This window comes from Myotis lucifugus, unplaced genomic scaffold (genome assembly GCF_000147115.1).
Source record: "Myotis lucifugus unplaced genomic scaffold, Myoluc2.0 scaffold_11, whole genome shotgun sequence".
Taxonomy (NCBI): domain Eukaryota; kingdom Metazoa; phylum Chordata; class Mammalia; order Chiroptera; family Vespertilionidae; genus Myotis; species Myotis lucifugus.
In genome coordinates, this window is record NW_005871059.1 from 11440693 (window position 1) to 11468435 (window position 27743).

Below are 27743 nucleotides of genomic sequence, written 5' to 3' on the forward strand. Positions count from 1 at the left end.
CCAACCTAAATTCATGAACAGTTTTTGAATGACCTTATTTTCTGGAAATAAAATCTTTAAGTAATTGTTAATAAAAAATAATTCAGATATGTTAAATTTTTAGTCTAGCAATGGTTACTCATCCTAGTTCATGTACATAGCAAACAGTAAAACTGTTCAGACATGCACATAAACACAATCCAGTGAATTGATATCAGACATGTCACTTGCAAGGGAATGTGCCAAGTCCTGTAGATGATATAATAAGGAACAAAACATAGTACAGAACAGGAATATAAAACAAAACATGGCACATAGCAAATGCTCTCACAGGAAAAAGTGCTCTAAGAGGGAAGGTGTTCTATATGTCCATGAAAGGAAAAGATAGCTGAGTGGGGTATCAGGAGTGTCATGGTAAGGATTCTTATGGGTAAAGATGGACAATTAATTAATTAATATAAAAATATCCCTAGAAACATTTTAGCGCATTTCTGTTGACTTTATTTGTAATGATATATTTTACAATGTTTCTGACTTTGAAATTCCAGGTTTTACCTATCATTCCTAATCATCAGTTACATGTATTCATTTCTTTCTCCTACCTTAAGGTGTGATGTAAATGTTAATGAAATTACTTTGAGTCTAGAGAAACTGAGCTAGCTCTCCATGGATTAGCCCATGATTAGATATGCTAATTGAACCCTTCTAATCTATGAAATTAGGACATTTCCACCCAGCGTAGTATGGAGAGGCCACATCTTAAAATCAGCCTTTAAACTTATTTTACCATTTTTAAAAATAGAATGTAATTGTGTAGACATATGTGATGTGTCTCTTTACATGTTTTCAGAAAATGTTCTAAGCCTCATAAGTTAATTATTGGTCAAACTTTTGAGTGAGCTAGACATGAGTACAAAAATTAAATGACAAAGTTACTGGTGTTCTACAAAAATTGATTTGAGATATAGACTCATGACAAGAATATAATTCTGCCTGGCCGGCATTGCTCAGTGGTTGAGCTTCAACCTATGAACCAGGAGGTCATGGTTCAATTGCCAGTCAGGGCACATGCCCAGGTTATGGGCTCAGTCCCCGGTGGGGGCATTCTGTCTCTCTTTCCTTCTCCCTTCTTCTATAAAATCAATAAAAATATATTTAAAAATAAATACATATATAGTAAATACATAATCTAGTCTGGGTTCTTTAAAAAAATTGTGGTTAACATATAGCAAAATTTACCATCTTAACCATTTTTAAATATACAGTTCAGTAGTGTTACGTATATTCATATTGTTGTGCTACCAATCTCCAGAACTTTTTCAATTTTTAAAACTGCAACTAACTAATTAAACAACAACTTCCTCTTCCCCACCCTCCATTTCCACTCCTACCACCAGCCCCTGGTAACCACAATTTTACTTTCTGTTTTTGAGTTTGACTACTCTAATGTCTTAGTTAAGACTGAGGGGCTTATAAACAACAGCCATTATTTCTCACAGTTCTGGAGGTGGGGAAGTCCAAGATTAAGGTACTGGCAGATTCAGTGTTTTTTAAAAGCCCATTTTTTGGTTCATAGATGGCTGACTTCTTGCTGTGTCTTCATGTGCTGGAAGGGGTAAGGGATCTCTCTCTCTCACACACACACTTTTTTTTTTGAGAGAGAGAGAGAGAGAGGGAGAGAGAGAGAGAGAAAGAAACATCAATGTGAGAGAGAAACATTGATCAGTTGCCTCCCACACACGGTACAACCAGGCATTGAACCCAAACCTTGGGTATGTGCCCTGACCAGGAATCAAACCCACCACCTTTTGGTTTACAGGATGATACTACAACCAGCTGAGCCACACCAGCCAGGCATCTGGGGTCTCTTTTATAAGCTCTACCCTCATGATCAACTCATGTCCCAAAGGCCTTACCTCCAAATGCCATCTCACCTTGGGAATTAAGTTTCAACATATAAATTTGGGAGGAATATAAACATTCAATCTATAGCATATAAATACCTCTTATAAGTCGAGTCAGGAAATATTTGTCCTTTTGTGACTGACTTATTTCCTTTAACATAATGTCCTCAAGGTCCATCCATATTGCAGGATGTGTCAGAATTTTCTCCCTTTTTAAGGTTGAATAAGATTCCATTACATGTTTATAGCACATTTTGTTTGTCCACATAAAATCTGTTGATGGACACTTGGGTTGCTTCCACTTTTTGCCTACAATGCTTCATTGAACACCAGTGTGCCGAATCTGCTCTTGGTCACAAGCTTGGTCATTGTCTTAGACGGTATATTTGTTTTGTCCTTTGGCTGCAGTAAACTCAGGGGTTCCCCTACTTTGGTAGGAGTAGTTGGTGGGAGGGTTGGGAGGAACTGAACACATTTCTCCTCCTTTTGCCCCAATTGTAGGTTGCATCTCTCACTTGTGCCCACAGCACAGGATGGCAGTTGAAAGTAGTCAGCACCTTCTTGGATTCAGAACAAGTTGCCCAGGCAGGAGTCCCAGTGCCTTCCCTTTTGCCTCTGTCTTTGCACCACAAGAAGGCTTCTCTCTTCTTCCCACACTGGGGGAAAACAGGTTTAAACCTTAGAAAAGGAATAGCTATTCAGGGAAAGCGCTCATCTTCCTATTACTGTTAAACGTTGTCCAAATCTGCAAAACATTTTGCATTTCAGCAACATTGTCTCCTCAGACTTTATGACAAGTCTAAGGAGAGATTCCTGTTGGTGGGTCGGTTGGCATAACTCAACTGTACTAGTTTAACATGCATGACTCAATTACACAAGAGTTAGCTAATGAGCGATGGGGAAGAAGTTACAGGTTAAAACAAATGGCGCCTAAATGAATCAAGTGCCGCCTTTCAGATGCCCACCATTCAACAAAGACATGGCAAGACACTTTCTTCACTGAGTATGAATCATCCAGATAAAAAGGGGAAACCAGGGCCACCTACGTTCAGAGCTTGTACAGTATGACCTCGAGGCCCAACATCTACCAGGAGCTTCCTTGCAAAAGGCCAAGCTCCAAGGAATAAAAGGGCTTACACATCAGCATTAAATAATTCTCTTAGAGATGCAAATTTCTAATTAGTTACTGTGGCAACTGTAGAGGCCTAGAAGTAAGCCCCTTACACAATGAACCTGAGAGTTTACTTTTTTGATTTACTATGGGCCTGTAAGAAGCAGGGAGGAGGAAATAAATATTGCTTTAACTGTGACAACAGAATAAAGTGCAGCAAGTGAAGGGATTTCATCTTTTTGTTCGTATTCCTACAGGTCCAAGAGTATTATACTTGACACACAGTCTTGCTGCAAAGAGAAGCCAAACTCTTAAAGGCTTCATAAAATCATGACTGTTATAAACATGGCCCAAACATAAACAGACCATTTCTTATCCTATGTTGGCATTTATACTTCTTTAAAGTGAATACGATCTAAGATTATTTCAAAACAGCATGTGTTAATGAAGTGTTTGTGTTGTTTTATTTTGTATGTTTGGTTTCTGTTATTTTAAAATCATATGTAGGCCTTTGAAACTTTTGTGTAGTATGGGGGAAACTAAATCTTTATTTTGTATATCTTATGGAGATTTTACTCTCCAAAATCTAGTTATTGGAAAGTAATCTCTTTCCTGACTTTGGATAATATGAAAAAAGAAAGAAAGTACTTACAAGAAACTCTGTGGCATCACGGATAGAATATTAATGTTATGGAGACATAAACTAAAAAGAAAATTTGTCCCAATAGAATTTTTTTTACAGTTATAGATTAATTATTTAAATTAAAATTTGGGAGATAAATGCATGTTTTTCCTCATCTTTCAAAAAAAAGAGAGAAAAATAATTGTCAACAAATGTGGGTAATATTTTCTCTATGGAATATATTACCTTCATCTATCTTCTTTTCTAAATATTATAAGTAAAATTTAGAGTCCTAATACTTGCTCAAGATAGTTCAAATCAAACTATGGAATCGTATAACTATGCTTGTTTAGATTGTGAACTCCTATATTCAGGAAATAAATAAGTAATTAGAAAGTAAATGTGTTGGGACAAGGGTTTGTTTGTTTGTTTGTTTTGTTTGTTAATCCACACCAGAGAATATTTTTTCATTGATATTTAAGGAGAGTGGAAGAGAGAGGGAAAGACAGAGAGAAACACTGATGTGAGAGAAACACATCGATTGGTTGCCTCCTGCACCAGCCCTGACCAGGGCCCTGGTCAGGGAGGAGTCTGCAACCAAGGTACGCGTCCTTGACCGGAATCAAACCCAGGACCCTTTGGTCCACAAACTGACATCCTATCCACTGAGCCAAACCGGCTAGGGCAGCCGTGGGCAAACTACAGCCCGTGGGCCAGATCCGGCCCGTTTGAAATGAATAAAACTAAAAAAAAAAAAAAGACTGTACCCTTTTATGTAATGATGTTTACTTTGAATTTATATTAGTTCACACAAACACTCCATCCATGCTTTTGTTCCGGCCCTCCAGTCCAGTTTAAGAACCCATTGTGGCCCTCGAGTCAAAAAGTTTGCCCACCCCTGGGCTAGGGTAAAGGTAGGTTTTGACAATATTTTAAACAAAGGAAAGGTAATCTTGCACACTTTTTAAAATCTCCTTCATTCCACTCAACACCCTCTCTTTCCTTCGGAGGAAATTTCTCTCCTTCACCTTTTTATTTATAAGGGTCCAACTTTATTCTTTTTTTTTAAATCCTCACCCAAGGATTTGTTTAGAGAGAACAAGGGAGAGAGAAAAAGAGAGAAATGTTGATGTATGAGAGAAACATCAATTGGTTGCCTTCTGTATATGCCCCGACTGGGAACCAACCTGCAAGTCAGGTATGTGCCCTGCCTGGGTTGAACCAGCAACCTTTTGGTGCACAGGACAATGATCAACCAACTGAGCCACTCAGGGCAGCCCCTGCACTTTTTCAGGTTCTTCCCAAACTTTCTATTCTTCCTCATCAAAACTCACTTATCAGTATCCTACTGTGTGCAAGAATATGTAAACTTACATATACTTTTGTATTAAGGGAAGGACAATGGCTCATATTGATATTTAGTTTTTAATGAGAATTCCTATAGACACAATAGCGTAATTCAAAGAACTGACTTTATTTTATAGAGAACGGGGGCAATCACAATACTTGGTTCATGACACAGTCTCATCACTGACCCATGCAAGGCTTTTTTTATTTATATATTTGTTTACTTGTATTTAATAATATAATGAACTGCATGAACCTACCCACCATACATGGAACTAGAATATTTGTCCAAAACTTTTATTACCAATGTTGTTCTCCATCTTCTCTTCCTGTCTCCCTCAAGCCATGTCAAGTGCTCTCCTGAATCTTGTTGGGTGATTTTGATAATCTATCAAATCTATATGTATTCCTAAAACTATATTCCTTATTTTTAACTTTCTAATTTATAATACTGTATATCATCACGGCTAACTTACTTTTTCATTTAACATTGTCTTGCTAAGATTTATCCACAGTGCTTCAATGTTATAATTCATTTATTTGACTTACATGATATTACATTATATAAATACACCCAATTAATTTACACAATCCCTTTGCTTTGCTATTATGAAGAGTGCCAAAAAAATTTTCTGCATGTTTCCATATGCATGGCACCTTACTAAAAGAGGAAATGCCAAGTCAAAGGACATGTGAATTTCAACTTTATAGCATAATGGCAAACAGCTTTCCAAATTGCCTATTGATTTATACTCTCATCAGCAATGTATAAGAGATTAATATCTTATATTCTCTCCACCAATAGGTATTGTTAGACTTCCTTTTGCAAGAAACTACATTATTATAAAGGAATTTAATGTGAGCTAACATATTCCCAAAGTGGGATTTACTACCTCTAAAATTTAAAGATATACATCAAGTAAGTACAATGCCTCTTTCTTAGTGGGAGAAGGTATGAGGTACAATATTTTATCTTAGCAGAATTGTCCTAGCATGGACAATTAAAGACCCTGGACCACTAAATATTATATCATGTGTCAAGTCCCTGAATCTTCACTGGATTTATCTTCTATCCTGTAACACTTTACTAAGGTATTCCATGACATTAGTCACTTCTTTTTTAAGAGGTTCAATGTGCAGTATGTGATCAATATAATGGCCAACAATGATCTTTTGTGGACTGTGAAGGATTTGGGTCCCTGAAGACTATATCATGATAGCAAGCAGGAGAATTAATATAGTTCTGGTGAAAGAGAGTGAATATGTACTGCTAGCATTGCCTGGAAAGGGACAACTTATTTTGATTCTCTTTCTTGATAGAATAAAAAATTAGGCTTTCAGCAAGTCAATAACCTGTGTTGACCTATTGCTGTAAAAACATTATATTGGAAAGCACCTGCAATTTGGGCTGCCACCCAAAGGAAGCCACCATCATTTGCTATAATCTATCTGATTTTTGAAGTGAACAGAATGGTTGCAAACATTCTTAACCTTTGACTGCATTATTCCAGTCCCTGCCTCTATGATCACATTGCCTTCTTCTTTTCTGAGTGTAATCTCCCTTTACCTTTTTCTTATAAGCACACTTGTGATTGGAGTTAAGGGCTGCCCAATAATCCAGGATAATCTTTCCTGTCAAGATCCTTAACTTAATCACATCTGTTAAGACCCTGTTTTCTGGTAAGACAACATTTACAGATTTGGGTGTCTGCTATTCAGCCTTTGCCTACTGACCACCACAATTCATGTTCACCCCTGAAGAAAAGTACATTTTAGCCTGGACAGTGTGGCTCAGTTGGTTGAATGTGATCCCATGCATCAGGAGGTCACCAATTTGATTCGCTGTCAGGGTATATGCCTCGGTTGCAGGCTCAATCCCCAGTAGGGAGTATACAGGAGGCCATCGATGGATGTACCCTGTCAGATACTAAAAATATGAACTATTTTTTATATAAGAACAACATCTCAATGCTTTCATACTTTTTTAAAAAATTGCAGTTGGATTGTGTATTTTCATTAGTGGCTTCCTGCCATCAGAAGCATGATCAATCAGAGGGAGGGTAGGAACTGGGAATTTTTTTATTATTATTGATTTCAGGGAGGAAGGGAGAGCGAGAGAGAGATAGCAACATCAATGATGAGAGAGAATCATTGATTGGCTGCCTCCTGCATGCCCCACACTGGTAATCGAGCCCACAACCCCAGTATGTACCTGACCAGGAATTGAACTGTGACCTCCTGGTTCATATTAATAGGTCAATGCTCAACCACTGGTCTATGCTGGCTGGGCATGGGATTGGTTTTTGGTCAACCTCCTTTTACATTGTTCATCATACCAGCATCTTTAGAATAAGATTTGAGTGGAAATCTGGTAAAAGTGTTATATTTTTATTTATTAAAACTATTTTAGAAAAACTAAGAAGGAAACTGAGAAAACAATTCCATTTACAATAGGATCAAAAAGAATAAAATACTTAGGGATAAATTTAATCAAGGAGGTGAGACATGTACATTGGAAACTAAACATTGATGAAAGAAAATAAAAAAGACACCAAAAAGACATCTTGGGTTCATGTAATTGAAAATTTAATATTGTTAAGATATCAACACTACCCAAAACAATGTACAGATTCAATGCAATCTCTATCAAAATTATAATGATTTGTTCCTTAAAAACAGAAAAATTTATCCTAAAATTCACATAGAGCCTTAAGGGATTTTGAATGGCCAAGACAATCTTGAAAATGAAGAACAAAGCTGAAGCTCATACTTCTTGACTTCAAAACTTACTACAAAACTATAACAGTGTGATACTAACATAAAGACAGACTTATAGACCAATGGAATAGGATAAAGAACCAAAATGAGATACCACTTCATACCCATTAGGATATCTACAATCAGAAAGCAAACAAACCAGAAAGTGACTAGTGTTGGCAAAGATATGGAGAAATTGGAACCTCTGTGCATTACTAGTGGGAATGTACAATGGTATGGGCCGCTGTTTCCTCAAAAAATTATCATAGAATTACCATGTGATCCAGCAATTCTCTTCTGGATATATAGCCCCCCAAAATGAAATCAGAGACTTAAATAGATATTTGTACACCCATGTTTATAGCAACATTATTCACAATAGTCAAAAGGGAGAAGTAACCCAAGTGTCCATTGAGGGATGAATGGATGAGCTAAATGTGATATATACATACATACAATAAAATCTTTTTCAGTCTTAAAAATAAAGGAACTAATGCATGCTACAATATGAATAAACCTTAAGGATATCATGCTGAATAAAATAAGCCAATGACAAATCTTGTATGATTCCACTTATATAAGTTACTAGAATAGTCAAATTCAGAATCAAAAAGTAGAATGGTGGTTGCTAGGAATGGGGTTGGGGAGAGAAGAATGGGGAGTTAGTGTTTAATGGGTGCAGTGTTTCATTGGGGAAGATGAAAAAAAAAGCTACATTAGAAGATGTAATCCTATATAATAAAAGTCTAATATGCTAAGTGTGTGGTCATCTGGTCGTCCATTCAACCAATCAAAGTGTAATATGCTAATTATATGCTAAGGCCGCTCAACCACTCGCTATGACCTGCACTGATACCAGGGGGCAGATGCTCTGACTGGTAGGTTAGCTTGCTGCTGGGATCCAGCTAATCAGGACTGAGCAAGATGGGCCGGACACACCCTGGAGCCCTCCTGTGGTCCCTCCCTGGCTGGCCAACCTCCCATGTCCCACCCTGGCCTCGATCATGCACCGGTAGGGTCCCTTGGCCTGGCCTGTGCCCTCTCACAATCTGGGACCCCTTGGGGGATGTCGGAGAGCCAGTTTCAGCCTGATCCTGCTCAATGCAGGAGTTGCCCCCTGGTGGTCAGTGTGCTTCTACGGGGGGAGTGCTGCTTAGCCAGAAGCCGGGCTCATGACTGGTGAATGCAGCAGCAGTGGCGGGAGCCTCTCCCACCTCCACAGCAGCACTAAGGATGTCTGACTGCCGGCTTAGGCCCACTCCCCCAAGGGCTCCCAGACTGCAAAAGGGCTCAGGCCTGGCTGAGGGGCCCTTTCTCCCCAGAGTGCATGAATTTTGTGCACTGGGCCTCTAGTGTTTTTCATAATAGAAGACTGTAGGAGAAAAGAATGGCAGAACTTCCAAGTCACTTTCATAATAGAAGACTGTAGGAGAAAAGAATGGCAGAACTTCCAAGTCACGGGAAATGTTCAGGGAAGTTAGAAGGTTGAGAACCTATAATTACGAGGTCAGCCCAAATGCAAGCTCCTTTTCAAGAGTGGAGCTAGAGGCAATGTCTCCTTAAAACTCACCTTCTGGCACAGACTGGATGGATAGGCTAACTGCAGGAGAGGAGGACTTGCAATCCCATCCTTCTGACAATGCTAATGGCTCTGCCACAGTTGTAGACAAACGATTTAGAATAGAATGGCATTTCCAATCAACTTCCCTAAGTAACCTTCACTTAAGGAATAGTAACAATTAAACTGAGCCAGTAAAACACTATGTGGAAACAAAAGAGGGGAACTGGCCATCTGTAAAATACTAATGTTCCTTGTGCCAGGAGCTTGTAAGAAGGTGTTGCAGTGGAAAGCTATTTGAAGGAACTAATCTGGTCTGCCATTTCTCTCTGTGTGATGTACTGCTGCAGTTACCTTGTGCATACCACAGGGCTGCCTGCTTGTCCCTTCTTTTAGTGCCTTCTCCCATACCAAAGTCCTTCTTGTCACCAGGTTGGATGGCCTAATTGGTGTGGCCATGACAATGGATGTTCATTTTATCACAATAGAACGTTTAATCATTAAAAGGTCACACCATATAGCCAGTACAATGCCCAGTTGGTGACCACTGTGAGTAACTGGGACACTGACCATGCAGGACCCAGGGAGATAAAAGAGAAACATATGTACCCATTGGCTGACCTCCCTCACTGATCCTGGGTTAAGGGATGTCATTGATCATGGGCTGTCAAGTCCCTTACCCTTCCAGGTCTGTACATGTGCAAGGCCGATGCTGGCATCACAGAAGCCTTGGTGCAAATAAAGCAAGACATGAAAGCTGTGAGGTACCCACGTGTGAAGCTGCTTACCAAGAGCAATGGCTTTAGTAAAAGGTAGGATGAGAAGGTGTGAGGCAGGGGACAAGAGGTGTCCGGCACAGATAACTGGATCCCAAGGCCAAGGAGTATTTAACTTACAGTCTACTGACTCTGTGGTCTTTTTTTTTTTTGGTACCACTGGGTTTATTGTTGCTGTTGTCTGAATTTTCAAAAGTTATAGAATCACAAATATTTTAGAGACTGGACCTTTGAGATTCTTTTAGAGATAAGGAAACTGACACACATGTTGGAGAAACATTTTTTCCCAAGTCACAAATCTGGTCTAAATAAGTGTTCTGCATCACTTTGTAGAGGTCTTTCAAACTACACTGTTGAGAAATAGTTCTTAGGTTTCTGAAACATGTAGATGAATTCAATGGATTTGAATGCCATTACCTTCTTTAGGAGCTATCTCTGAGTTTGGTTAGCCAATCACAAAGATATTTATTTAGCTTGCTGAGATTCCCATTTATACTGGAATTTGTTACCAAGAGATACAGCAAAATCATTTTTTTTATCTTGTTACTAATGCCCTTAAAGGGTTTATGGTGTTGTTTTAATATTATAGATTTGAAATCTGGCAGCATAAATAGCAATTCATTCAGAATAGGTATATTGGAGGCAGAGGCAGCTGGGGGAAGCCAGGAACCAGCCTGCCTGGGTGCATCACAGGTTGCTCAGGGGCCATGGCCTGGAGCAAGTTACCCTGCCTCTGCCTACCTCATTTTCCTCATCTATAAAATGGGAACAATTACAGTACATGCTATGGGACTATTATGATGCTTCAGTTAGTTAATATTTGTAAGTCCCTTATAATAGTGCCTGACACAGAATACGTTTTGTTAAAATAATTGGACCTTTAAAATTGGTCTCTTGGGGGATGAGAAAGGTTATTGGTTTATTTTGTTTTGTTTTGTTTTTTACATCATTGTCAAGGCTACTGTTTCCATTCATACTTAACTTTTTTCTCTCAGGTGTAGAAGTTGGACATCTCTGTGGTTATATTATATACTGTTAAAAGATAAACAGGCATATTAAAATATTTTAAGAGTTTATTAGAGCAAAAATTGATGTGAATCAGGCAGCATCCAATCCACCAGACAGAAAGGAGTTCTGAGGAGTTGTACAAAATAAAAAGACTTTTATAGACAGAGGGAGTTGGAACAAGGAAGTTATATGAGCAAAAAACGTGGCTTGGTTATTGCAAAGTTACTTTCCTTTAGGACATGGTAGGGGTCTATCAGGCATTTTGACTAACGATTGTTGATCAGGCAATTCCTGATGGACTGGTTTAAGTTTCCATTTCTGGAATCTTCTGAGTAAGTCTCTGATTGGTAATGTGGGGCTTAGCATAAGTGACTCCATTTTGGGCCTATTTCTTGTTTTCCACAGTACTTTATTTCATTTATTTATGGCACTATTTTCTCTTTTGATATTAAATATAGTAAAACCATTTTCTTCCCAAGTCTTGGGTTTTGGAAATATCCTCTGCCTAAAATTTTTCACCTAGTTTTTAATAACAATAATTTTTAAAAAGAACAAATGGACAACAACAACAATAAACCCAACACAGTAGAAGAAAAAGATGTTTGAATTGTGTTTCCTGATACAACTTTAAATTGTTGTAACCACTTGAAGGGAGCATTGTACTGATGGTTCTTTAAAAATATTTTAGGGCCCTTTGAGTTGAAAAAAAACATATCTATTCAGATAAATGAACAGTATTTAATATATAATTGTGATACCTTTTTCATCAAGTGGCAATAGCAATAGCCATATCATCCTTCTCACAAGGTTTGTAAAATTGAACATTTCAAAAAAAATTTGTAATGCAACACTTCTATTGTTAATCAGCCCTCTGCCCATATAACTTGACTCAGAAATCAGTAATTAAATATTCTGCAAACTTTAAAATAGTCTGTTTGCAGAAGTTATTATTTGTGAATGGGTGGATTCAGGCATTCTTCATGAGGATGGCAATGCAGCCACATTTCCTTTATAAAGTTCAAAAGCTGCCGGGCTCCTAACTGACAACTGCAGGCAGCCAGTCAGAAGAGAATTACAAGTCGTTTTGGCAAAACAGAAAAATGTAGAAACTTACTGTCTTTCTCTGTCTATTTGAAAAGTCTTGAGAAGGTAGTGTCTGTAGGATTATTTTATTTCTTGGGTTTTCAACAGAAATGTCTGCCCCTCTCCGCTCTGCTTGCAGCCGGAGCAGCAGCTCAGAAATCTGTAAACACGCCGGCTGTTTAAAAGGAAATTCTGGGGCTTAATGAAGTCTGCACATTGGCAGGCCTGGCCTGCTGGGTTCAAGACACTGAAAGCAGCCGCCGGGGGAATTTCTCAGCCTTTAGAAACTGTCTCAGTTCTGTGAGTTTGCTCAAGTGCATGAAGGCTGTTTGCAAGGGAGGACGCCTGCTGTGTAGGTTTGCTCTCCTCCCAGGAGCTCAGAAAAGGTGAGAGGGCTCCTCCATAGCCTCTCTTTTCCTTGAACTGACACAATAGTTTCTTCAGCAGGTCCCTCTGGCAGGGAGTTCTCCCTCTCGCATCTCTCACACTGGGACATTTTTCCACATTTCCAGGATTACGGCCACTTTTACTTAGATCTATGTGTGCTGCCTCCACATACAAAGAAGCACTTGGGGACAGGATTAGTAGGATTAGAAGAGATTCACATATGTCCAGTTCAAGCAATTGGTATTCAAAGCTTTACACTTTCAAATGCCACCAAGAGAGAGAAAAGGAACAGGGAGCTTGCTTTGCATTTCAGCACCTTCAAGCGGGGACCAGGGCTTTTGATTGGTGTTTAAAGCAGAAGGGATAAACAGATTCCTCTTAGGTTTAATCCAGTCCAGCCTCTATGGCCTCAAGTCTGGGGAAACAAATAGCCGTGCTCCCAGGCCCTGGAATCACAAACTTCTGCATTTTGATGGTTGTTGGTGTTCCAAGTAACATGCCACCGAGTGTGTGTTTACAGCAGGTTCCTTTCCCAGTTGTGATTTACTGTTTTATAGATATAGGCATTTCTTCAGGATCCCCCTTGCAAAAAAAACTCATGACTCTATTTGCACAAGTGTAATAATGATACTCAGCTTTGCAGAAATGACATATAGCAGAGGTTTGATTTGTTTTAATTTGTTGGTGTTGAGGGGTAAGGGGTACTATGGGTAATGGAAAATAAAGGAAAATGTAGTAGAATTATACTTGAAATCTGAAAACAGCTGTTGAAATTATAAAATTGTTTCTTATACTTTCTGTGGAGACAAAGTAGACACCCCTCCCCCATCACCCCTGTTGCAATAGTTCAATGCAACAGAACTATTTTCTTATCAATATATTCTCTGCCCACCCCACCCCCCTCATGCCCCTTCAATCTCCTATTCCTAAAAGGCCTGTTCTCTTCTCTAAAGGAGCAAAATATCATGGTAAATAACTACCATTTTTTGGATTATATTGTATCACCACTGATTCCAAAACTCCCATTAGCAAATATGTAAGAAAAGTTTTTCTCTAGATTACATTATATTTTATATTTTACTTAGCAACAAGAAACCTTGATTATAAGATCAGGTGGTGCTAAAAATCATGCCCCTTTACTATGGATAAGTCTCTTTCTAAATTCATTTTATTAATGAAAAAGTTTACACCAGTCCCAAATCTGTTATTAATTAGATGTTAACCTTCATCAAGTCCCTGTCTTAATAGTGAGGGGAGATAAGAGAAATTTTAAAAAGAATACCAGGATAATATTTTTATAAGGCAAACTGTAAGAGAATAAAGCTGAACAAAGATTGTGAACTGGTAAGAATATATACTGAAGATAGGCTAAGAAATTGTTTTTCCAAAAGTGTGACTTTAAAATGTTTGCAAAACACTATTATTTAACCCTCACAATGGCATATGTCATGAGTATTAGTTTCATTGTACCGGTGTCAAGATGTAAGTCCAGAAATAGTAAGAAACTTGTGTAAGTCTGCACAGCTGGTAAGCAGCAACTCCTATCCAGGAATCATACAGTATTTGTCTTTTTGTGACTCCCTAATTTCACCTAGTATAATGTCCTCACCCATATTGTAGCATTAGTCAGAATTTCCTTCCTTCTTTTTTTAAAAATATATTTTATTGATTTTTTACAGAGAGGAAGGGAGAGGGAGAGTTAGAAACATAGATGAGAGAGAAACATCAATCAGCTGCCTTCTGCACGCCTCCTACTAGGGATGTGCCCACAACCAAGGTACATGCCCTTGACAGGAATCAAACCTGGGACCCTTGAGTCTGCAGGCTGACGCTCTATCCACTGAGCCAAACCAGTTAGGGCAGAATTTCCTTCCTTCTTAAAGTTGAGTGATATTTGATTGTATGTATATACTACATTTTGCTTATCCATTCATTTATCAATGGCATTTTGGTTGCTTCCACTCTGGATATTCATGAATAATGCTATAAACATGGGTTCTCTTTGAGATCTTGCTTTCAACTCTTGAATATAAACCCCAAAATGGGATCTCAGTAATATTTTGAAATGTATGTACCTTATTTTGGAAGAAATGGGGAACTGAGTCCTTTATATAGCCATGCACTGTGCATAAAATTTAAAAATTTTGGTTATCACTTTGAAATCTAGGGATATCAGTTAAAATGCATATGGCTGCTAATAACAGAATACCCAAGTAAGTGGCTTTAACAATTTAAGACATTTATTAGACTCAGTAAAAAGATTGCTGGGAAGTTGATCCAGATCTGCTCTGGGGCTTAATCAGGGCTTGCTCTTTGCTTCCCTTCTGCTCTGTCAGTAGGTTGGCTTTTCATTCTTATGCAACCTCATGTTCACAAAATGTCAACCACAATTATAGTCATTTCTATCCTCAAGAAGCAGAAAGAAGAAGTCAAAGAGATTTCCTTTTGTCAGAGAAGAAAACAGGTCTCCCAGAAGCCTCCAGCAGGCTTCTTCTTATTCTCATTGGCCAGAACTGGGCCATATGGCCGCCTCTATCTCTAGTAGAGAAAGTGAAGATCTGACAAAATGGAAATAGATTAACATGATTGAGACCAATCCGGAGTCATCCCTTCAGTGTGAGCACATTGTCAAATATAAAAAAATTAGACATCTGTTTACAAGGAAGAAAATGAGGAGTGACTTCGACAAGCAACTGGTGGTATCTGTGTGGTAGGCCCAGCATCCCCAGGGTCACGGTCCTTCCTAGCTAGTGGATGACTAAATGGCGGTGCCCATAGTGTAATCTTCGTGTAGGTGTGATGTGGCAACTCCTCTATTGTTCTTAGTCCACTTACTTCCCATTCTCCTAAAAGATTGGTTCATAGATTTTGTCTCTAAATCACCAATGTCTCATTCCCCAGTTTTCACTTTCAGCTATGACTTTGTTTCTTATTTAAGAAATTAGGTTAAAAGAAGAAATCTTCCAAAAGCACCTACCTCCAATTCCACCTACATCCCTGCATTTGGGTCTATTTATTGCTTTCTTTTTTGTTATCCTTTCTGTGTTCCTATTGAAGGCCTTTCCCCTCTACTTGTGTGTGGCGTCCACCCCTTCTCACCTACTCAAGGGCATGGATCCAGCAATTGTCCCCTCTCTCCTTTGCATCATCAGTTTCTTCTCACTACTAAATTATTCCCATAAGTATACAAGCATTTTGTCATTTCTACCATCTTCAAAAAACAAAAGAAATACTGCTCAAGCATTGCATCATTTTTCTGCTTCTCTTTTAGCAAAACTATTTGAAATAGTTTTTATCGTTACATTTTCCATTTTTTTCCCATCCCACCTTTTCTCAAATTTACTCCATTGTGACTACTACCCCCACTATAGCATTAAAACTGTTTTTATCATAGATTGTCAATGACTTTCATAGTGATAAAGCTCAGTCTTCCTCTCAGCAGACCTATCAAGAGAATTTGACTCTGCAGATAACTGCCTTTTCGTTAAAACTGTTTTCATTTGGCTTTCTCCCTAGCCAAATGTTATTTAGAGGGACCAAGAACTTGTCATACTGCCTCCTAAAACTAGTGGATTCTATACCTCAATTTTATTTTTAAAAGCCACAGCACATTCCAGGTATCTACTCCAACTTCTGAGAGGTGCCTTGGTATTCTTATATTACTAATTCTCAGCTTGCCAAGTGGTAGGGGCACAGGAAAGGATGGGTCCCTGTCTTAAAAGTGAGGGGAGATAAGAGAAAAATTTAAAGAGACGACCAGGATATTTTTATAAGGCAAACTATAAAGCTGAACAAAGATTGTAGACTGGTAAGAACATATACAGAAGATAAGGTAAGAATTTTTTTTTCAAAATTGTGATTTTAAAAGGTTTGCAAAACACTATTATTTAATCCACACAATGGCATAAGTCATGAGTATTAATTTCATTGTGCAGATGACAAGATGAAAGTTCAGAAGTAGTAAGAAACTTGTGTAAGTCTGCACAGCTGGTAAGCAGCAACTCCTATCCAAGAAATTTGATGGGTTGTGAAGTCTTTCATGTATAATATCTGCCTCTGGTTGTCATAGCATAAAGTGGGTGCTCTCATTAATGGGGAAGTGGCATTTCTGTTTACAATTTAAGAATTATCAAGAAATTTTATTTATAGCTCTCCAAGAGCTCATCTTTCCTATAAGCTTATGGTATTTTCAAGCTTTGACCAGAAGACAACTTATTAAAAAAGACTACACAGTATTCTTCATGCATTTATATTATTTGCTGATGTTTATTTTTGTCCCCTTTGTTACTGATGGCTTTATCAAAGGGACATGAAGGATACCACAGACATTGAGAGGGACTATTCCCTTGTTATTCTAGTCCTGTCTTAAAAAAAGGTTTTCAACTCTAATCTGCATATACCCTTTGGGTTTTAGTTTTTGCAGCTACTTAAAACTCTTAAGGCAAATTGGTTATAGGCTCTTGGTCAACATCTTTCCTGCCACATAGATCTTCTAGCAATATTTTTCTAATGGGTGTCTGTTTTTGGCATTATTTTCTATTTAATGTAATTACTTTAATTAATAAATCTAATGGGAGCAAAAGAGCTGCTCTCCCCTTCTTTACTTTTACAGCAGGCAAAACTTTGATAAAGATGAAGAGATGGCAATTATAGCAAGTGTACTTGAAAATTATATACACGATTGCATTCGATTCCTTTTTATACAAATAAATCACATATAAAAGTTTTTGTTCAGAGAAAAAGAATTTTTACACTGCAAATAATTTTAAATAAGCTTATAAATCTCGCTGACAAAATAAAAACTTTTTTCTCACTATGAATTTCTAGTTTCATATTCTGATTTAAGTAATTGTATTACATAATTGCATTATGAGCAATTAGGACACTGAAGTTGTCCTTCAATATAAAGCTGAAAGTTCTCTTATTTTTTTCTTCTTAGCAATGGAAAAAAATGAAGAACTTGTTTGGGAACATTGTCCAGCAGCACTAGGATATCTATAGTTCTGACTTTCAAAAATTCTTTTCCTTAGCAGGGTTTCAATCTGGTAGTGTTGCCAGTTTTCCACTTCACCTCTACAGCACTATCTGAGCCATCCCAGACTCAGAAGCACCATCCCCCAGGGATTGCTCAGTGTTCATTCTCACAGCTCTGGCTCATGCAATCGGACTGGCTTCACGTATGGCAGATGCATGGCTGGTGATGAGAGTGCCAGGGTCTGCTGGGCTTTGATTTCATTTTAAACTGGCTACACCTCCGACTTTGGAAAATAGCCACAGATGTGCTCTATATTAGACTATCATATCAGCATCAATGTTACAATTTCCATAAATTTCTAAAATAAACACATATTCGGGGAGTGCTTTCATACAAACAACTCCATTAAGTGCACTTAAGGGTAGGATTAAGTTTATGTATTGTAAACTAAGGACATGTACACAATATTTTCTACACCCTCCTTCTCTTCCTGGTCCTTCTCATTTCAAAGGTATTGGTTTTTTTCTGAAAGTCTACTTGTATTTATTATACTTGCCATAATAAAAAGAAAGAAAAACAAAGTGATAAGGTATCTAATTGAAATAATCACCTCTGTAAATATAAGTAGTTCAATATTCTGCTCTTTCCCATTATCAATGGTTAGAAGGTAATAAAAATTACTAGGGTTTGGAAATTTATCAAGTTTCATTGATATCTTAATGTTATGTTATAAAAATATACTTATTTTCATTATCACTTTATGTTGTAAAAAATAACATATTCCAAATATATGGACTGTTTTTACATCCAGTTCTTGATAGTGCTGTTGAAAATATCATTTCAATTGTTAAATAGCAGACTCAGAGTCATTTGCATGTAAAATACAGAATGATAAATATCTAGAAACTTTGAGTAATAGTTTGTTTCCAGTCTGCTTCCTCCCTCTCTACCCTCCACACCCCCACACAAACCTAAATAAAAGTAACCTGAGGCTTGTATTGCCTGAATAATTGCTTAAATTTTATTACATATTATAATATAGTGTAAAGATGAAAATTCAGCCAATCCTGTAAATAGTGACAATTTGGTCTTAGAAACTTTACATTCAGATTGTTGATGCTATGTAAACAAAATAAGACTTAGCTATAACTAGAAAAATACAATGGACTGATGAGGAAGGACATTTTCGTTTGCTTTTAGAAATAATGGAGCAGAGTCCACCTGGTCCATATCACAGATTCTGTATAAAATCAGTCATGGAAATGTTGATTTTAGAAAACTGCCATTTTGACTTTTCAAGATTCAGTAGCAGAGTCCTTAATTATCACCTTCTCAAAATAATGTATGTAAATCTATATTTGTTAAGAGTCCACATAACAAATGTCAAATACAACTCTATTTATGAACAGATGTATAATATGTTGTCTTTATTATCATCTGAAAAGTAACTTATTCCTTTTCATTTAGGACTGAAAGGCTTCAAATAAACATTTTAATGTATTTAACTTTATGCAAATATACATGTGTGTTTCAGAATGTACAAGTATAGATACCTATAATGAAAAAGTAGCATAATAAGTTGATGACACAAGTGTTAGCATCTTTTTTATCCTCTCTTGCTCTAAACATAGGTTCTTACATTCTAATGTCTTGTGGTATCTTTTATTTATATACTTTTTGCATAAACCTGAATATTATTGAACAGAAAATGAAACATAAAAATGCTAACATATTTATCTCTAATATGAATATTTATCTCTAAAATAAAGATAAATTCCTTAAGCATGTTAGCAAAGAGTACAGCAATATTTAATTAATAGAATGTACCAAGGAGATGGTATAATAACTTCCAAAAATAAAAAGAATTTCATATTCTGTGCTATTTTTTGTTAAGATATAAAATTGTATATAGAGGCTTTAACTATAAGGTCACAAAAGAATTACATTAATAACAATAAAATATTAGCCTGAAATCATCTGGTGGTTCTTAAACTATTGGTATTAATGGAACCACAAATCCACAATGTCAGGACACATGCCAAGAATGTGTGTAAGTATGCAAATTTTAATATAACTCATTGGTTTACATGATTGATCACTAGTGATATTTAAATCAACTTAAACATTCCAATCTTGAGGAAAAAAAATGTTTTCATTTTATAGGCTTGTGAGGGAAACTCAGTAGAGGTTTTGGCAATTGAGCAGATGTTACTGGAATGGGAAAAAAAAGAGTAGTGAAGTATGCTCACTAATTGAGAAAATCCTACAAATGAAGCCCAGACATCCATATCTCCTTTTACTTTAGTCAGTCTTTAAATAATTGTAATGAGTCTGTAAGTTCTAGCCAGACTTGCTGCTTATGCATCATTAAAATCAAACTTCTTCTGCCAGTGTATTAACTTGTCTATATATTCACATAATTAGCGCCTCATCAATTTATGCTATTCTGGTACTTCCTTGCATCTTCCAATCTCACATCCAACATTGCAAAAAGCAGTTACTATCTCCTCATAAAATTCTGCTGTCCTTCAACTTCTGCTATTTTTCCTGTATGAACATCAGATTTTAAAAAGAAGAGGAGAAATACTGGGCAGACCAATGAGTGTTCAAGATATTATGTAAAATATGGGGCAACCCAGAAAACTGAGGCACTTTGCTCAGTCGGACCAGACCCATCCTCCGGGGCCCTTCTAGCACCCATTTAATTGCTGGGGTTTCCACGCTGGCATCTCTGACTGGGGGAATGGGGTCCAGTCCCCAGCCAGGACTCCATCAGCCGGGAGGTGCTGCTGCGAGAGAAGATTCTTGCTTGGCTGTGATTTATTTTGAATTTAATTTTTTAAAACCTGTTGTCTTTTTTTAAAATGTTCCTTTTGGTAAGGGCTCCTTTGATCAACCTAACAGCCTTGATTGACCCGCCCCCCACTGCTGTGGTTGTGAAGCGATTGTTTTACTCAGTTAAAGACAGAAAGTACTTTTTAAGAAGTTCCTTGCGGGCAGCTAGTTTGTAGACTATTTCTCCGGCTGCACATGACGGCGCATCTTTAGAGCTTCCTGGGGGTCCCCTTTATCTTTTTGGTTTTGAAAGAGGGATTGGGTTAAAAGGTGAAGACCACAGGGCCGCCTCCCGCCGCCCGGTCTCGGCCAAAGTTTCTGCTGGTCAAGTTTGAGGCTTGACGATCCACCGGAGCCCCTGGACCTTGCGGACTGACCGCCTCTCGCAGTAGCCCCCCCCCCCCCAGCCCCCGCAGGTCAGCCAGCGCGACATTTGCCGCTGGACTCCGAGGAGGCTTTGGGGGGAGGGTGGCTCCTGAGCCCAAATCGCCTCGGCCTGAGGCAGAGCCGGCAGCTGCTGGAGAGCACCTCCGTGGCTGGCGCAGGGAGCGGTGGGCGCCTGGCACCGAGCGGCACGCACCCGGCACCGGGTAAGGGACGGTCCCCGGTGACGGGACGGGGCGATGGGGTGAGGGGGTGTCAGGAAATGCGAGGAGCCTCCGGAGCGTGCGGTCCCCGGAGCTGAGGCTGCGCGCCCGGGACGCGCGGGGAGGGCTGGGCTGCTCTGCCGGCCAGGTCCCCGCGCCGACCCGGCTTTCAGGTGCTGCACAAAGGCTGGGGAGCTCCCAGGCTTCTCCCAGAGCCAAGGCGGCGGGGCGGGGCTGGACGTAGCCCGCAGGCCCGGGAACGCACCTGTTGCCAGAGAAGGACCCCACCTCCGCGCCGCCGCTGCGCAGGGAGGACTCGGGGTGGGGCCCGAGAGAGCGTGGCTCGCCGCCAGTCTGATCCCCCTAAACGGGCCCCGGCCAGGGCCAAGGTCACGGCGCGTCTCCGGCGAGGGCCCCTTGGGGCGGCTTCAGCAGCCTCTGCCCATCGACGACTGCCTTCCTCTCTCCTCCCGGCCCACACCCGGGATCCCGGGAGGCTGAGGACAGAGACCCTTTGAGAAACGCCGTCAGCTCGCGCTCCTGAGCTCCGCCTGTCCCTGCTCCGGCTCTGGGCTCATCGGAGAGCCAAGCTGGGGAGCAGAGCCGGTGTTGCCTGGCTGGCGCCTTCGCCTTTGGAACCGTGGCGAGTATCAACCCATTTTACTGCGAGCAAAGTTGCGGCTCCTTTGCTGTCCATCTTCTCGTAGTTAATCTCTCCGAGAAATAGACACCGAGGAACAAGCGTCCCAGGACAGGACTCCTGGGAGGCCTCACTCAACGTGCTTGCCCGGCTGAGGCGCGCTGTCCCGGCGGCCCCCCACGAAAGCAGAGGGCACCCGGAAAGGAGAGGGCGCTCTGTGTCCCGGACTGCGGCCGAGGGGCTGGGCCTGGACGCGGCAGATCTGCCACTCACGCTTCGTCAAAAACCCTTTGGGGGTGGAGGGGTGAGTGCAGGCGGAGGCCCCGGCCCCCCCTCCCCGCCCAACTCAGCCCCCTGGGAGCTGGTCGAGGTCGGTGCAGAGGCTGTGCCCAGGAAGAGAGATGTCTGGTTCGTACTCTCGGAGCCCTGGTCCCTGTCTTTCTAGTCCTGCAAGTGAGTTGTCCCCTTGAATTTCGAGGACTGCTTCCCCCCACCGTCCTTTCCCCTGCAATCTCGAATAATGTGGGGGAATGTTACACCTTATTTCATATTGTCCATGGAGATTTTTAATAAGATAGAATACCTTTCATCAGTATGATTTTTCTACTTCTTCACTTGCAACCCTTCTGCTTTAAACAGGCTTTGATTTGGTACTAAACTGGAGCGCAGCATTGCCAGCTTGAAAGACGAGTCCATGCCAAGGGGTCAGGGGGGGGGAGGCTCCGGAGGCGGGCGGGGGCCGGTCTGGGGCACTGCCCGGAGGCGGGGAAGCCACTTCGCCCACAGTGGAGCGCTCCCCGCCCCCACCCCACCTCCACCCCACCCCACCCCCACTTGATTAGCAGGCAAGCCTCCGAGGGCTGTTGTCTGGCCCGAGCCTCTCCCGGCAGCTTCTGTCGGATTCTCTGGAAGCCCTTTACGCATGGGGGCGGGGGGGTGGGGGCGGTGAGTGTCACTGAGCTAAAACGGGCCAGTCCGGTGAGTTACGAAACATTCCTTTGGCTTGGGTATTAGGAGTGCGTTTGGACATAACTTTTCCACAATCAATGGAACTTTTTGGTTTCTCCATTTTAAAGAAACTTTTCTTCCATGGAGGTGGAGGCTGTTGGAGGATAAGATGCTTGAGTCCGAATTTCACGGGCACTGAAGTCCTGGCCTTGGCGATGGACTGTTGGCCATTTTCTTTGCTTTTTACAGAGAAGCAAAGTTTGGTTAGAAAAACACATCTGTTCCAATGTTGCATCTCACCATCCGACCGGTGTTGTCAGTGCTGCTTCCCCGACCCTCCTCCTCCTCCTCCTCCTCCTCCTCCTCCTCCTCCTCCTCCTCCCGAGTCCAGGAAACTTGCAGTGACTGAAGCCCTAATTACCCGAGGGTACCGGATAGTGTCGGTGTGACACTCTGCACCCAGACACTCGGCACAACCTGGTGTCTGTCTTCGGTTCCTCCGCGCCCAGAGCGTGGCGGTGCCCAGTTCTCTTAGAGGCCGCCCGCGGGCTCTCTCCCTTCCACCCTCACTCTGCCTGGCTATTCCCGAGTAACAAAAACACAGCAAGGAGAAGACAAACCGGCGACCTAGGCGCTCGCACTGAAAGCTCCAAACGCCAGGCCTGTCCGGATCCCCAGAAACACTGTGCGGGGCCCTCGGTGCCCGCGCGCACACACAGGCTCCCAGACCCTTTCGCTGCCGAACCTCTCTCTCTCTCTCTCTCTCTCTCTCTCTCTCTCTCTCTCTCTCACACACACACACACACACACACACACACACACACACACACACACGAATGTAGTTTATCATTTGACCCAGAGCTGCAGCTTGCCCCGGCCCGCCTCGCACTCCGCCCGGGAACAGAGGCCGCCCAGCTGCGGGCGGGGGCCTGCCCCACCTTGGTCCGCGTCGCGGGGGTCCGGCGGCCGCGGGGAAGCCCGAGCAGGAACACTCCGGGTTCCCGGGAAGCTTTCCAATCCCCAATTTCCTCCCCGCCCCCTCGGCTGGTTTTTCTCCCTTCCCCTTCTAAATATGCTCTTGTAAACACCAAGATTCCCCCCACCCCCACGGGTCCAGGTCTAAGAAGTTAGAGAATTGGGCAAGGCTGAAATTCTTTCAATTTCTTTAAAACCAAAGACAAGACATAGAAAGCTTTATACCCATCTCCACAGCAGTGTCAGGGGCAAACCCATCGCCAGATATGACTCTCCCGTTGAAGCCACACCAGAAGGGCCCAATTAACAAAATGAACACACTATCTGTTTATGAAAAGCGAACTAATTAAAAGAAAAAACTTGAGAGAACGCCCTTCGACTGCCATCTCGGCCCCCAACTGCCCGTGGAACCTGCCCTCCATCCGCCTCTGCCCCTGAAACCGTTCCATTCGGACTTCTGTGCCCACATTTGTCCAAAATTGAGAGCAGCTATGAAAGGGAGGAGAAACAATGTTTCCATTCCTTTCTCCAAACCCAGAGGAATCCCTGCCAGCCTTCCTAGCCTCTTTCCTTCCCTTCCTTCGCTGTCTTAGGTGTGATTTGTTTAGGGAAATCGAGAAGGGACTTGGGGTGGAAGCAAGTTTTTTAAAAATCGGGAAGGCGTGAGCTGGAGCGGAGAGTGTGTCAATCACAGAGGGTTTGTGCCTGGGGGCTCCTAGCGGTTCTCAGCAGAGGTGTCCCAGGGCGGCCCCGCAATGAATATGAATAGGAATCCTTGCTAAATGGGACAGCAAAGCGCACCGCCCTGAATGATGGCACGTCATCCTAACCAGCCCAGGATAGATAGGAGGGTTTCTTTTGTCTCTTTTCTCCGCCGCAGCTCTATAAAAGCCCCTCTTTTTCGGCGCGAGGTTAGTTCAAGCGCACACCAACTAGCTGTCCAGGGACCTGCCTACCCAGAGAGAGGGGAGTGGGCGGGAGAAAGGCGGGGAAGGCAGTGCCTCAGCTTTTCTTCTCACGTCTTGTCGCTGAGAAGTGGGTTGCTGGGCTGTGCAGATTTTTTTTTTAAATTCAAGATTTTCTTTAATTTCCCGCCTCAAACCTCCCCGCGGCCGGGACGCATCCCCTGTAATAAAATGAATTCTGATTCGAGCTCTGTCTCCAGCAGAGCCTCCTCTCCGGACATGGATGAGATGTATCTGAGGGACCACCATCACCGACACCACCACCACCACCAGGAGAGCCGTCTCAACTCGGTCTCCTCCACGCAGGGCGACCTGGTGCAGAAGATGCCCGGGGAGAGCCTCTCGCGGGCCGGCGCCAAGGCCGCAGGTGAGAGCAGCAAGTACAAAATCAAGAAGCAGCTGTCGGAGCAGGACCTGCAGCAGTTGCGGCTGAAGATCAACGGGCGAGAGCGCAAGCGGATGCACGACCTGAACCTCGCCATGGACGGGCTGCGCGAGGTCATGCCCTACGCGCACGGGCCCTCGGTGCGGAAGCTCTCCAAGATCGCCACTCTCCTGCTGGCCAGAAACTACATCCTCATGCTCACCAGCTCCCTGGAGGAGATGAAGAGGCTGGTTGGAGAGATCTACGGGGGCCACCACTCGGCCTTCCACTGCGGGACGATGGGCCACTCGGCCGGCCACCCGGCGCACGCCGCCAACGCCGTGCACCCCGTGCACCCCATCCTGGGCGGCGCGCTGTCGTCGGGCAACGCCTCGTCCCCGTTGTCCGCCGCCTCGCTGCCAGCCATCGGCACCATCCGGCCGCCCCACTCGCTGCTCAAGGCGCCCTCCACGCCGCCCGCGCTGCAGCTGGGCAGCGGCTTCCAGCACTGGGCCGGGCTGCCCTGCCCCTGCACCATCTGCCAGATGCCGCCGGCACCGCACCTGTCCGCCCTCTCCACGGCCAACATGGCCCGGCTGTCGGCCGAGTCCAAGGACTTGCTCAAGTGAGCAGCGGGCTGGCCCGGCTGCGGAGAAGGAGGGAGCGCGGCGGGAGGGGCCGCGGTGCCGGGCCGGGAGGGAAGGGCGAGGCTGGGCCCTCGGCTGGCGGGAGGGTGGGCCCGGGCCCCGTGGCCTCCCGCACCGGCTGAGAGATCTCAGACCCCACTGGACCCCCGGAGGGAAAGGACCAAAACCAAACTGCAATTTCTAGGTGGTAGCGAAGGGGGACTCGAACCAACGTCGCGTGTTCCGCATGCATGCTTCTTCTCCCCAGGCCGCGCCGGTCTTCCTCACTACCCTATGCTCGTATCGCAACTGCATTTGTTGTCTGAATGGGGGATCTGTGCAGTTAAGAACTTGCGAAGGGACTTTAGAGTTGGCTTTCTCTGGCTCTGTGTTCTCACCTTGAAAAAGACAACCATCCCTTTTGTGCAAAACAAATGTAAATATTTCCTTTAGAGGGGTGCAATTCGGATGGTCACTGTCCTCTCCACAGTTGTTTTGTTTTCTAGAGACACTGGGGGAAGAGAGAGAGAGAGAGAGAGAGAGAGAGAGAGAGAGAGACCCAAGTTCTGAATCTCACCTCCGGTCCAGGGCATGACATCCCTTATGTGCGTTTTCCTTGGGACGCAGTGTAGGTCAAAAGAATGCATGCACGCTTCCACATGAATCTTGTCTAAACATGTTGTGCCGGCCGTGATGCCATTTTCCTTGTAACAAGGATTTATTAGTGAATTCTCCCAAGTACTCCGTATATTTGTCTGTGGTTGTTTGAAATGAAAACGGGGGCAGAGTGCAAAGACCCAAACTCATGCACATGCGCTTCTTCTCCCACCCCAACCCCTTCAAACCCCCATTCCCAACCTTCCTCAGCTGTGGTAGGGGCGATTGCCAGAGCCTGGGCTCCTTCCACTAGCTTGCCTCACTCCCCCTTGCTCAGTTATTCTGCATGCGGGGTAGGCTCTCTATCATCAGCTCTGAAAACTTATCGTGGTTGGGGGCGGGGTGCGTTTTTATTTTCCTGAACATTTGCTTGAAATATTTTGTTAGGGCTTCAAAGACAATACCTGTCTTTATTTTTTATATATTCTTGATAACTATGATATATTTATTAATAACCAGTGTTTCTGGATGAGATTTCAAATAAAAAAGAACCTTTAAATCCTGGCTTTGCCTTTGCCTAAAATTTTTGAAGATGGGGTAGTGGGTAGGGAACACGTGGGCCCAGAAAGGTGTGTTTGGGTCTGGGTGAGAGATCTGGATGGGTGAGCAGATGTGAAGTTTCCTCTGGTCATTTACAGGTAAAGAGGTCACATAAATTGGTGTTAATTATTACAACTCAATGTCCTCCTAATGTGGGCATTATCGATGTTGGTAGCCTTGTGATATTTGAGCTCCTTGTTTCTCTGCAATAATCAGACCCTCATAAACTCAGCAAATTGAGTTGTTGTTGTTGTTTTTTAGGTAACCTGGAAACCCAAAATGGCAGGAAATTAGAGGCAGAGTAGTCTGTGGTGGTTGTGTTGGCAACAGATGAGAATGAAGCAGTAAGTTAACTTCTTCTCCCTTTAAATTGCCCATGGGGGCCTTTAAAAAAACAGGTTAAAATGCAGTATATGTTTTAAGAGTCAACAAAGAGTGATTCTAGAAAAGAATCAAACCCGGCCCCCCGCCTGCGGGGGCAGCAGCCCCTCAGAGAAAAGGGAGGCTGCTCTGCTCTGTAACGTGAGCGGGGTGAGGCCAAGGACCCGCCCGAGTCTCAGTATCCTGCAGGTTTATAGGGGCAATTCTCCCTCCTTTCCTCCCTTAGAAGATGGCGGGTCTTTACTTGAATACAAACTCTTTGCAAGTCTTATGGGGCAAGGAGTGGGGAATGAAGAGAAAAATCTACATTAATGATGGCGAGAACAGGGCTCATTTAAATAAATTACTTTACTCTCTTCATCCCTCCATCCCATAACAGTTCCAAATCGTGTATACGAGCCAAAGTAATCCAGCAAGAAGGCTTTGTTTGTTTACAGAGGGCGAGAAATCAAATTCAAGTGATGATAAACCCAGCAGCACATGTCTGTATTTCCCACTAATGAAAATCAAAACCTGATTAAAACGTGTCACCCCATATTTGCCTCTGGACTGTAGGTAACATCACCTCTTTGTTGGTGAGGCCTAAACTCCTCTTCAAGAGGGGGAGGCCTGAGGTGTCATAGAGCTGTCTCTCTCCAGCATTCCGCTTGGACAGCACATCCAAGAAGCACCTGTCTTTTCCTTCCTGCTCCCCCCCCCCTCCGCCTGCCTGGTGCTG

General features: G+C 42.5%; 1 protein-coding gene across 1 annotated transcript; it reads left to right on the forward strand.

The window, feature by feature from the left end:
- The first annotated feature begins 24412 nt into the window (after positions 1-24412).
- OLIG3 (oligodendrocyte transcription factor 3) lies at positions 24413-26603 on the forward strand. The gene has a single exon (XM_006084424.1). It carries the CDS (start codon positions 24629-24631, stop codon positions 25448-25450), a length of 822 nt encoding a protein of 273 aa, XP_006084486.1. The 5' UTR covers positions 24413-24628; the 3' UTR covers positions 25451-26603.
- The last annotated feature ends 1140 nt before the right edge of the window (positions 26604-27743 follow it).

Bases quoted from the DNA above. Each gene is read 5' to 3' on its own strand.
- OLIG3 (XM_006084424.1), top strand. From the start codon at position 24,629: ATGAATTCTGATTCGAGCTCTGTCTCCAGCAGAGCCTCCTCTCCGGAC.